General features: G+C 39.4%; 1 protein-coding gene across 1 annotated transcript in view; it reads right to left on the bottom strand.

The window, feature by feature from the left end:
* The window catches only part of TRPM5 (transient receptor potential cation channel subfamily M member 5), a 36,549-nt gene extending 25,422 nt beyond the window's left edge, over positions 1-11,127 (bottom strand). Inside the window, 6 exon segments of the mRNA XM_042813854.1 lie at positions 578-769; positions 2,683-2,747; positions 5,211-5,391; positions 8,590-8,756; positions 9,759-9,939; positions 11,011-11,127. Of these exon segments, the coding sequence (XP_042669788.1) occupies positions 578-769; positions 2,683-2,747; positions 5,211-5,391; positions 8,590-8,756; positions 9,759-9,939; positions 11,011-11,127 (903 nt within the window).
* Between the last annotated feature and the right edge of the window lie 1,109 nt (positions 11,128-12,236).

Genomic DNA, 12,236 nt, shown 5'->3' with positions numbered 1-12,236 from the left:
GTCCAAGTGGGTTTTTTGTTTCTAAAATGTTTATGCATAATGGTTCGAGTCCAGTGTGCCTCAGAATCTCCTCTGTTTTGTCTTTCCTTTTTAAGAATATGTATAACAAACAATAGACAGGATAACTTCTAAACATCCTTTGTTCTCATTAGTTTATTATGCTCACAGTAAGTTCCCCACTTAACAGCTGTAGATTGTGAATTAGGTCTCTTCTGTCACAGCTGTACAAGCTCCACAGCTGTGGAGGATAAATAGTGCTTCATGTTCCCCAGAAGGACTGTGGGGTTCTTGGGTGCTGGTTGTTACTTGTGAAAATAATTGAGAAAGGATAGAGCCCTTGGTATTCAGCTGAATCACTAGGACAAAGTCATTTATTTGATCAACTGAGCTCTTGATTTTAATGCTAGAGAGGTGTTCTGTCATTAACATCAGAGCAATGGAGTAAAAACGTTCAGGCAGTACCCCCTCTAACTGTGCTGAATGGGCTACTGAAGCTAGAAACAGTTGGAGAGAGCTTGTGAACATTATGCACATAATGATCAAACACTGCATGCAGTTATCAGACATATGATCTCACTGTTGCTGTCCATTGGAGAATGTCCTTCCACAGGAAGCTTTCTGCAGGGAATTTCTCTTTAAATTGCTTTTCAACAGCTTCAGGCTTGATGAGCTGCGGCTCATCCATGAATGCAGCTAAGATGTCAGCTGTTCCTCCAGACCCTGTTAAGATAAGCCAGGGAGCAGAATTTTCCAAACCGATGCAAATCCTCTGTAGTTCAAAAAGAAAATTATTAGATTTCATGTATGGAAAGAAAATCTTGTTCAAAGAGAAATCACTTACTGCAAATTAGGAATAAATGCGTATCCAAATCAGAGTTACTCTGGATTTCAGAGTCTTTTCTAGACCATCTTTTTATTTTGTAGCAGATTAATCATTATCAGCCCATGACTATGCAAACTTTGCATGACGCAGCTGCTGATGAATTAAGCAACTGATTTGGACAGGCAGTGCATAAAACCTACCTGTCCATGGCTGCTTTCTTTTTTCCCTCCCCAGCTCTTTTCCTACTGCAATTTGTGCTTATAGTATGGTCAAATACAAGAGTAGCATAAACAGAAATTCTCAACAGGTTTTTATGGTGGCTAAACTTATCTATGTGTTCTGAAAACTGGGAGCTTGTGAGACTACAACGCTGAGCCACAGAAAAAAAAACATACTGAAGCACAACAGCAGCAAGAGCTAAAGGCTGCCAATTCTGTTGTGCAATTAGAAAGAGTCAAGGCGGTTGTTGGGAGAGGGGAAAGCAGAGGCTGTGGTAGCATAGTTGCAATAATGACTAATTGCTGCCAGTTACTTCTTACTCTGGAGTTATGCAAGATGATGAAGAAACTCTACGTGTTTCAATACCACAAACAGCAAGAGAATCAAAGGCGTTGTTGGTTTATTATTCATTCGTTTTAAAACAACTATTGTAGTCTTTGGTGTGTGTTGTCCAATTTGTCTTTAAATGGTGGATATTAAAAATATATACATATATTTTATATATATATATATATATATAAAAAAAAATATATATATATTTCTATATTTTTATATATATAAAAGGAAGTGCAATTGGTTATTCTTTCCTAGCACATATGTGAATGTACAGCAGGTCCAACCAGTCACCTTTGGTTCTCCAAGTCACTTTGTTCTCTAGAGCTTTGAAAAGATGTATTGGTTCTGATGTGACTTTTCAATACCCGAGATGTAGAAGATGCTGGCATATTTAGCTTTGAGAATGAAAGCTCAAGAAGCAACATTGCAATTCAACCAGTGAGATTTCTAATACCAGAGTGTGTTTTAATCTATGTGATGAAGATGTGATGAGATGCAGTGACTGGAAACTGTGACTAAAAAATGTCACTGGAAATGAGCTGTTATTCTTAAAGAAGAAATGTGTTACAGAACCTGGTAAACATCTCATCGTTTGTAACGTTTAAACAATGGTTAAATGTCTCTTTGGATATTCAGTAGAATATGCGTCCTCATGCAAGAGTATTATATAAGAAATACAAAGCTGTATGGGCATTGGCTGCTACAAAGCAGCAGATTAAAATATTTTAAAAAGAAAAACAGAAGTCAGAGAGTGCCTCCTAGCCAACAAGTTCTGTAAGTTATGGAAGTGCTCAAATAAAATCATAGCTGATTTTTCACTGAAGATGACGTGAATGTCAGCAGGCAACCATCCAGCCTTCTGTCATACAGCCTTCTGTCATACAAAGTGTTTTTTGCTCAGGGGAAGTAGGGCACTATAATTTGTAAGCTGCATATCTAGCAAACCTGGCCTTGTATCTCTTTGGTGCTCTGTGACAGTGGCAATCATCTCTCTCTTGCTGAACAGCACTGAATTAAGGCTTTTGTATATCATCTAAGCACTAGTACAGTGCTTCTATGCTGCTAGATTTGAAGCTAATTTCTGAGAATTTATGATTTTGAGTTTCCCACTGTACTAGCTGGCAAGAAGCCCTAATGATCTGCTGGCACCTGCTCAAAATGAGGTACTTCTCCTAAACAAATACTGTTAAATTTACTATTAACAGAATTCAGTTCTTATGTGGTGTATTGCTCTAAGTTTTGAATTTATGTAAAGTGCCAGTATGTGTATTTACCATCCAACCAAATTTTCAGCTGCCTCTTACCTCAAGAGTGCCTGGTCTTCCATTTACCAGTAAGCAGAGCACAGGGATCTCGATGCTGCCTGTTCCTGTGAAATAGGTGATTTAATTTAAAACAAACAAGCAAGGAGCTTTCACAAGACTATTGTGTTTCTGCTGTCCCCTTGAAAAAACTTCTTCTGTTTTGTCATGATTCAGTACGTGCAAAAACTCAAGCCTGCAGACTGCAGGAGAGTGCAGAAGAAAGTGTTGGAGGGGTAATGGTGCTGCCTTAGGTTACAAGACAAGGTTAAGTTTTTAGAGAGAGTCAGCTGACATTACTTATATTCAGATGCAGTTAGAATTGATGAGATGTCACTTTGTCCCATTTGTTGAGGAATGTTGCCCCATTCCTTTTGTGCATGGAACCTAGCACCAGCAGGAATCATAGAATCATAGAATGGCCTGGGTTGAAAAGGACCACAATGCTCATCCAGTTCCAACCCCCTGCTATGTGCAGGGTCGCCAACCAGCAGACCAGGCAGCCCAGAGCCACATCCAGCCTGGCCTTGAATGCCTGCAGGGATGGGGCATCCACAGCCTCCTTGGGCAACCTGTTCCAGTGCCTCACCACGCTGTGTGAAAAACTTCCTCCTAACATCTAACTGAAACCTTCCCTGTCTCAGTTTAAAATCATTCCCCCTTGCAGTGGAATTTAAGAGAAACACACAGAGAGGACTAAATACCAAGAGGCAGACTGTGCAGACTAGTTAGGGTGAGATGAGTCAGATGGGTTGATAAGAACCCTACATTCTTCATTATTCTGCTTAAACAACCTAAAATATCATTTGATACTGCCTAATGTTTTGACTATCAATAACATAATATTACATTTTTAACAGTGCTGAATTCAAAAGAAATTCCAGTGGAAATATTTGAATTATTGAATTGAATATTTGATTTCTATCATGGCCACAGGGGAAGAAATGACATAGGCCTCCCTGTCCTTACCTACCCTCACAGGTTTCCACTTATTAGTAAATACTGAATTCAGCATTCAAAAAATGACTGTAGAATGGCCTTCAAAAGGTTTTGTCAAAACAGTAGCATTGTGAAATGAAAGCCTCTTACAGCTGGAAGATGAGAGGCTTTTGGTTCAAACTATTTTTTGATGTTTCCTAAACTGTATATGGATCACCAGTTACTGCGGGTTGTAACGTCTGTAGTGGGTTGCCTACGAAGATGAAGTAGAACTGAGAATGGCATGGAATTGTTATACCTCTTTCAGGTGTTGTTCTAGGTTGAATAGTGACCCCTGTGACTACAGGATCCTCAGGAAACACTTGTGGTTTCAAATCTTTTTCACTTCAAGTAGATGTAGGTTAAATTTAGCCTTTTTGTGTGTGTGGTGATGGGGAAATTGTAGTGTTATACTGGGGAAGGTGGGAAGTTCTTAAGTGCAAAGAATATTCCAAATACTAAAGCTTCCTGCTTAACTAATTGTAGATATTTTTAGTAGAGAATTATGCATGATCTTGGAGTGTTTTAGTTTAGTAAAGTCGAAGTTTGCTGAAGTTGAGTATAAATGAACTTCAGTGAATGATACTGGTTTTGTTTATTGAAGATCTCACTGCACTTCCACTGTTCTAGGGAAATATTTGTCAAATGAATCAGCATTTTTTGACAGGAAATTGTTCCACTGAGATTTGTTCAATCAAATTTGGTCTGCAAGTAGAACAAGGCTACTTTCTAACTGTCAGCACTGATACCTCACCCTACCATTACAGTCCATGTGTGCTCTATCGCATCTGAGTGACCGGATTTGCTTTCTTTGGGTGCATTCACACAGGTACAACTATAGGCTGTGTAATTGAGTATTCCATTGGTGCACAGAAATGTGAATAAGTGATCTTTCTCTTCTGTTTTAGCACTGTAGGTATTATAGAAACAAAGAAAAGGGGAAAGTAATCACCTTAAAACTGAACTGAAGTATTTCCACAAGTAGCAGAAGGAGGCCTGTCCGCATACTGATTTCTCATTTTAAACAAAGCTCACATAGGTTTAGATGAGCATTGGATATATATTGTTTACCCAGGATAAGATACTGAAAATAATATGGTTTAAAATTTTTCAGGGGGCTTTGATCAGCTCTTTTTGGCCAGAGTGGAAGCAGCTCAAGATCCTGTTTGTGAAAAGGGAGGAAAGTGTACAACAGTGAACATCCATTTCTTAGAGCTGCTGGTTTAGGGCACTTAAAAGAGGGTTTATTTTCCATCTGTTGTCTTTTAAGGCAACTTAGGCTATGCTTTGAAGGTCAGCTTTGAGTTATATTTAAGGAGGTGCAATAAATATCAGGATTTCTGCTTCACAGAGCAGCTTGTTGTTTTGTTTTTTTTTCTTTCAACCTAAGTAAGCTTAATTCTGCCTCTTGCACAGTGACAACTGTGTTTACTTGATCTTGCCCATGCGGATGATAAACTGAGAACTTGACTTGCCTTTGATAAAGACAGAACCACGGGTATCCCTTTAACATCACTGTTGCTCAAGCTAGCATGCTTCTCTTGTCTACTTACCACCATACCCAGTACGCTGTTCTGAAATGTGCTTTTCCAAGGTGACCCGTAGCTTAGTGGTCTCATCTGGCTCATGTGGTGTTACATGATCCACCAAAATAAAATGGGAGTGATTGTGGTCCAGTGAATACAGTGGGCCTTGGGCATTATCATCTGATTGGTAGTGTACAAGACTTCCATCCTAGAGGTAAGAGGAGAGATGTTAATGTTCTATACGAAGCACAGCACATGTTTCCATGTGTTTTATCTCCATTTTTCATGTTGTCTATGCCTTGCAGTATAGCATCATCTTTAAGTCTTGAATAACATCCATAAAAACAATGCTGAAGAAGAAAATGCTCCTTCTGAAAGGTGCCAGATTTGATAGAACTGAAAGCTGAAGTTCCTGAAGCTTTTCTCTCAAGCTTTACAAAATATGCTGATATGAATCATCATCACTGAATCACAGGTATTCATTTTGGTGTTTTGGAAGTGTTAGTTAGGCAGGTGAAAGGGGCCATGAGACTTGATAACTGTGAATGAAGCCTTACTGTCTCAGAGGGCTAAAGTCTCTGCTGGTGCAAGCAGGCTAACTTGCTTGTTTCAGTAGTGTTTTTGCCATGTGCATACCAGTATATAAGTTAGCTTGCTACTCATCCACATCAAATGAAATGCAGCTTGGGTTTAATTGACAAGATTATATGAGATCTAATGGCAGTTCATAACTTGGAAGCCTTATTCTAAGAAGTGAGTGCCAGGTAGATTTTAGGAGGTGTTATCTATTTATATTGGGCAGGAGGTGTCACTGAAATTATTTATTAATGAATTTTTATATTAAATAACTGTCTAGCTAAACCAGAACCCCTGTTTCAGCCTCCTATTGTAAGGATTGCACAAATCATAGACAGCCATCCATGCTCTTTCAAGCTCTCCTTCCATAAATATACCCCTTCTTTTCCACTGCTGCACTTTCATTTGATATATCATTTCTAGCTGCAAGCCAGGCTGTGTATGCGTCATTATTTTTCTTTTTCCTCTTCATAACCACTGTTCTGTTGCAAGTCAGCCAGATCAATGCTGTGGTTTAAAAGCTGCCTTATCTTTCACTTCTTCCCCAGTTCCTGCAGCCTTTGAGTTGATGAGCAAAATACCTGCTTAGCTATCGTGCCTATCTATTGCCTTATTCCTCCTGCTAATTTTGTGTGTACAGATGGTGCCTATCTAGGTATAGCAATGTAATTATGCAAGTTACTTAGCTGATACTAAGGTGTGGTAAAGAGATTTACATTGTTTTTAAGAGCCAGATATTATGTGGAACCCTTGTGAATCTCAGCTTTTGTTGTAGTCTGTTGGAAAAAGCAGGTGCCCAAGCTGAATCCTGGGGGAAATTCAAGCTAGGAGCTGTTCAGGTTCTCCTCCACAACCAAGGCTATGGCTGATGTTGGAGAAGCAGTGAGCTTACTACCAGGAGCTTGTAGCAACTTTACTAATTCATTAAAAATGTAAAGGAATTTGGAGAACAAGCTCTTATATGCTGCTGATGGAAGGGCTGAGCATACTCCGTGCCATTCTGCAAAGTGGCTTTCTGAAACAAAGCTGTATAAGGTCAAACTGCGGAAGTGAAATATCCTCCAAAGGTCAAAAGAGTTGTAATAAGATGTGTTCCTATGGCTTCTTTCCCTCTCAGCAGCTCTGGGAAGAGTCAGAACATTGGAGGCTGTTCCAGAGGAAAGGAACCAGTAAACTTGCACGTTCTAGTGTCATAAGTTTTTCTGGCCGCCTCCTCTCACTCCACATCTCTCATTTGTTGGGGAAAGTTATATTAAAACAGTTCATTTGTCTTTAAATTTTGCTTTGATGGAGGGTGTGCCTGTGTTCTGCTGCCATGTAACTTTAAGCCTGCTCACCAGAGATTCGCCCTTAGATTAGGACCGTGAGGTGTAGCAACTAACTGGAAAAGGCTCTCAGGGATTTTCCTGTATATTCCCTGAAAACCTGGAAGTGATCACTCAAGGATATTTAAAGCATGCCAGTAAAAGAAACAAGGAAGAGATCAATTGATTTCAGGGCTTGCTTTTGTCCTTGCAAGTGTGTGTTGTTAGCTCTACTTTATACAACAAGCTGTTTGTGCTAATAGCAAGTATAAGGTGAACTGGGTTTAGATCGACATCCTTGTCTGTAGTTCTTTTGTTTTAAAGTAACTGACTAAAATCTAGGATATCTTTTGGTAGATGTAGTGCCAGAAGTCAGCGGGTCAAGAATGTTCTACAAGTATTCTTTGACAAAGAACTTGGGCTCTGATCAAGGAGAAAATCTAATTCAGTAAGAGTGCACTTGTTTTGGAGCTGTTGTTTGGGATGGATTGAGATGTCTTGTGATTGCTTAGCCCAGGAGGGAGGTGCAACAGTTGGTTTACTCTTGCTGAAGGAACTTTCCTGAAGAAAATTCCCTACTGCAATGAACCAAATTCTTTCCTGTGAACCACTCAAATAGGTTGATGTCTTCCAACTGGAGAGTCTCATCTGACAGAGCACACAGCTTGGCAAAAGGTGTGCATGGGAGGGAACCCAGTGACAGTAAAATGGCAATACAGTCTGGCAGCCTCTCCCTGCTCATAGTTAGTATTTGACTGCTGTCTATCTGATAAAGAACTCGATACAAGTTCAAAGAGCTGTCTTTGTCATTTGCTTTCAGATTCTGCAATAAAATAGTACATACAGATTGCCATTAATTGTCACCACATACCTACATTACTCTTACAACAGTTTGCTTAGGACAGACAGAATACACAGTGACAAGAATGTCATTAATTGTCTTCTCCACTCCCAGGTCAATTCAGCATCAACTTGTCTTGGCATTTGCAGTAACTGATGTATAAACTTCCATTGCTTTGACCTGAACTGTAGAGAGCCTAAAATTCATGCAGACTAGACCAAATCCTGCATGTGTAGCATTTGTTAGACACCAATTCAGTGTCATGTTTAGGAGAACTTGATATTGAAATATTTATGGTTTCATTTGATACTAAGATATAGGGTACTTCTGAAATAGCTTGGAATTCTGCAGTAGGACAAGGTTTAAAAAAAAAAAAAAAAGTGTTGAAAGTATCCTGTGATGTTGTTTTTCCTTAAGTTCCCTTTTACGCAGATACTGAGCTCATGTCCAATACTGTCACCTGCTGGATATTTGAAGAACAGGTGCCAGATATACTCTGCAGGGCACGGAATCATAGGGATCTAACGACTTTCCTTGCTTTTTGCCTCTGTCTTCCCACATTGAACTCCATTTCTGTTTTTAAGGTAGCTCAATATTCTGTTCTCTACTACTTTAACAGTTTGTAAACTTGGAGATCACTTCTGAACAACCCTGTCTTGCGAGTAGAATAAGGGGGAAAAAATACCTTTGTGTTGTCCAGAATTTCTCTGTGCTGAATTTTTCCAAGGGAAGCAATTCCTATGGTGATGACTCTTACTTTGGATGATGTACTAGCCAAGGCATGATCTCGGACTGCTTGCACCAAGTGCCTTGTTATTCCAACACGTAAAGCGCTGGTAAAAATCCAGGCATCTGAAATTATATTTTTTGAGTTGTTAGATAATTTCTTTATAATTGAACATTTGTGTGCTTAGTAACATTATTTTAAGTACCAGATTTAAGTATTGTTTAGATAGTCAGGTTACCTGTGGATAAATCATCACAGAATCATAGAATGGCCTGGGTTGAAAAGGACCACAATGACCAGTGGTCTTTTTCCAACCCCCTGCTATGTGCAGGGTCGCCAACCAGCAGACCAGGCTGCCCAGAGCCACATCCAGCCTGGCCTTGAATGCCTCCAGGGATGGGGCATCCACAGCCTCCTTGGGCAACCTGTTCCAGTGCCTCTGCGTGAAAAACTGCCTCCTAATATCTAACCTAAACCTCCCCTGTCTCAGCTTAAAACCATTCCCCCTTGTCCTATCACTATCCACCCTCATAAACAGTCTTTCCCCCCCTCCTGTGGATATACTCCCTTCAAAAACTGATAATCTTAATAGACTGTAACATTTAGAATTTGAAAACGTATACTGAATGCAAGGTTTTAATAGAGAAAGTAAGGAATCATGTGCCCAAGCAGACATGCTTTATATACCATGTGATGCAACCTTGTTGTCTTTGCTGTGCTGTCAACACACCTTTCTCTATTTCTAGACTGGACTCAGTGTCTGAAAGCAAGTAGAAACATTACTACACCAGGCAGGCCTGGTTGTTAACAGAACAGTTTCAAAAACGTAACACAAAAGACCTGGAAATCTTAAAGCTATCTAATCTTAAGTATGGAAATCAGCTGGATGTAAAAGCAAAGAAAACTGTCTGGAACCAAAGTGCCAAAAAAAAAAAAAAAAAAAAAATAGTTGATAGTTGGCTCTTTCAATACAGAAACCAAAGCTGTTTAAATCTTGTCTGACCCAGTGAGCTGAAACCAAAAGCTGTGAAGCAATCATGCGAGTAGGGCCAGTGACTCTAGAAGATCACTAGATGTGAGAATCCAGCAGGAGTATAAGTTCTTCCTTTAATGCCTAAAGCACTAACCTGTGCTTTGGGCTGCCTTAATGAGTCCTTTTTTTAAGGTGTCCCGCAACCAAGGCTTCATCTGGAAATTTTCATCTTCCCCTACTAAAGAGACAACCAAATTGGGAGCCGGTAGCTTCCATTTGTTGAGCATAACTTCAAATATAACTCCAGGGTGAATGGTGCATGGGACCTTAATAAACTTGAGTAGAAACAAAACAAACAAACAAGCAAAAAAAATAAACCCTGAGTAATAACAGCACAGTACGATACAGTAAATGTAAAGGCAAATGTGCCATAACAATTAAATGGTTATTAGTACCCCTTGATTATTTGAGCAAGACCTGACAGAGAAGAAATACTAGAATGAATTTAACAGGCTTCTGTGAAATTTGTAAATAATAAATATTCATAAATAGTTCACAAATAAATTCGAAACAATCTCATTAATCATGTCAGCTCTGTGGGTTTGTTCTGCACTATGAACTCATAAATTGCTCTCTCCTTTAATGCTGCTATTCTTCTTTAATTGCCTTCAGTTTCATGGCAGTTTAGCATAGCCAAGAAATCTCTTAGGCATTTCTTGTTACTGAGGTAGCTGAAATGTTTGCCTGATTTCATGTCTGTTTTTCAAGTGTCCACATTCTCCTCATTTTCAATTGAGTTTTCTTGGCCTTTACTCAGGTTAGGTTTCCATTTGGCAAAGTAAATGCTGTTTACTGTTGGATTACCAGTGAGCATTGTGCTTAGACTTCACAATGAAATGAAACCTTAAGGCTGTTAAGGTTGAGTTCTGATCCTAGGAATTCCTTCTGCTTGGGGGGGAGCAGATGAAAGAGAGCAGTGAGGAAGAGGGTCTGTCTGTGTACAGCTTTCTTCATGTATTAGCAGGAAAGGGAGAGAGAACTTTGAGAGCCTTGAAACAGCTCAGCAGTTTAAATCCATAGTGATTAACTATTTGGAAGAAAGTGATTACAACAGGGAAATAATGCAAAATGAAGGACACGTGATTTTATTTATTTATTCATTTTTAAAGTGGAAAACAGATGAGCAACTGTAACTGTAGCAGGTCTGTGCAGGGCAAGTGATTGATTTCTCTTTGTTAATAGGTGTCATTTAAAATTACAGTGCTGCTTATAAAGGTTTGGTCTCTACTTTGGTTAGAATGTGGTGCCTAGCACTCTAGTACACTCATCTTCAATTTCATAATCTCTATATTAACAGCTGAACAATAGCAATAGTGCCACAAGCTTGAGACTCCTTATTGCTGTACCTTTCCACGTTTCTTCCCAGAAGCTGTGAAGTCAATTTCTCCCATGCAGTATGACAGTTCTGTTTTGAAAGTTTCTTCTTTGTCACTGCTGCAGTACTTGGTTTCCATCTTCTACATTCAGTTTCTCAGGTGATCACCAGGCTGTTCACTGAAATGATGGTGAGACTAGAAAAGGAGAAGTGCATTAAACGTGGAGAGGCCACAGAATCCACAAATTTACATCTAATTGAGTTTTTAGCTAAATATTTTTCTGTTTCAGTAATATGATTGTACAGCCTGGCTAAAACTGCAGATGTTTATGTTGGATGTGTGAGCAGAAGGAGGGAGATTCCATAACGCAGCTTTGTAACTTAGGTTATAGAAAGGCATGAAAGAATAAAGCAACTGGAGTATCGTTTAGCTGGTAGAAATCTGAATTACGAAGTACAAGATCCCACAGTCTGTCCAAAGCCATCTGGGGTGTTTTAGAGCCCAAGAGATAAACCTAACTCTGAAAGAGAGAAAGAGATACCTTAACCATAACTATTGCAAACAAAGGCTGAGATGTGTCAGTGGGTGTCTGAATAATGCTGTCTTTCTGTTGTTCTGCACCATGCTAGTATGATTTTATCCAACACAAATATTAAATAACCAATTGATGGCATTGTCTTCACCTGAAGATCATAGGATCATGGAATGGTTTGAGCTGGGAGGGACCTTTAAGACCATCTAGTTCCAAACCCTGTGATACAGTTAGGGACATCTCCCACTAGACCAGGCTGCTTAAAGCTTCATCCAGCCTGGCCTTGTGAGGGGAGGTTTGCTCTCTATTTTATCCTGGAATAGGATATTTATTCATAAGCCAAAATATGTAAGACTAGATTTTACTTAACGTACTGTTCAAAAAGTGACGTGGTTTTCTTTATATGTGGCTACAGGAATGTTGGCAAGTAATCCATCCTAAAGCAAAGGTCGTACAGTAAGAGCTGCTGTTCTCTTTTACATTACTGGAAGAAGTCTGGTTGCTTTCCAGTTGCACTGGGCTGGTATAACCATAATTTGAAAAGAATATGTACAACTTGTATGCTTTATTTTGTTTCTCTTCAGTGCAAAAACAATGAAAACGAAAGATCTCTGCCCTGTCCCCACATCTCCATACTCAGTACATTCTTAAAAAATTCCACGTGATAGTGAGCCAGAAATGGTAACCAACCCTGCATTAATCAGACCATCTTCATAAAAATCCT

The sequence above is a fragment of the Centrocercus urophasianus genome, unplaced genomic scaffold, assembly GCF_019232065.1.
Source record: "Centrocercus urophasianus isolate 14NV4802_14NV808 unplaced genomic scaffold, USGS_Curo_1.0 seq_14, whole genome shotgun sequence".
NCBI classification, from domain to species: Eukaryota; Metazoa; Chordata; class Aves; order Galliformes; family Phasianidae; genus Centrocercus; species Centrocercus urophasianus.
Note: the sequence above shows the minus strand (reverse complement) of the source record. Positions and strands in the feature narration are given on the sequence as shown.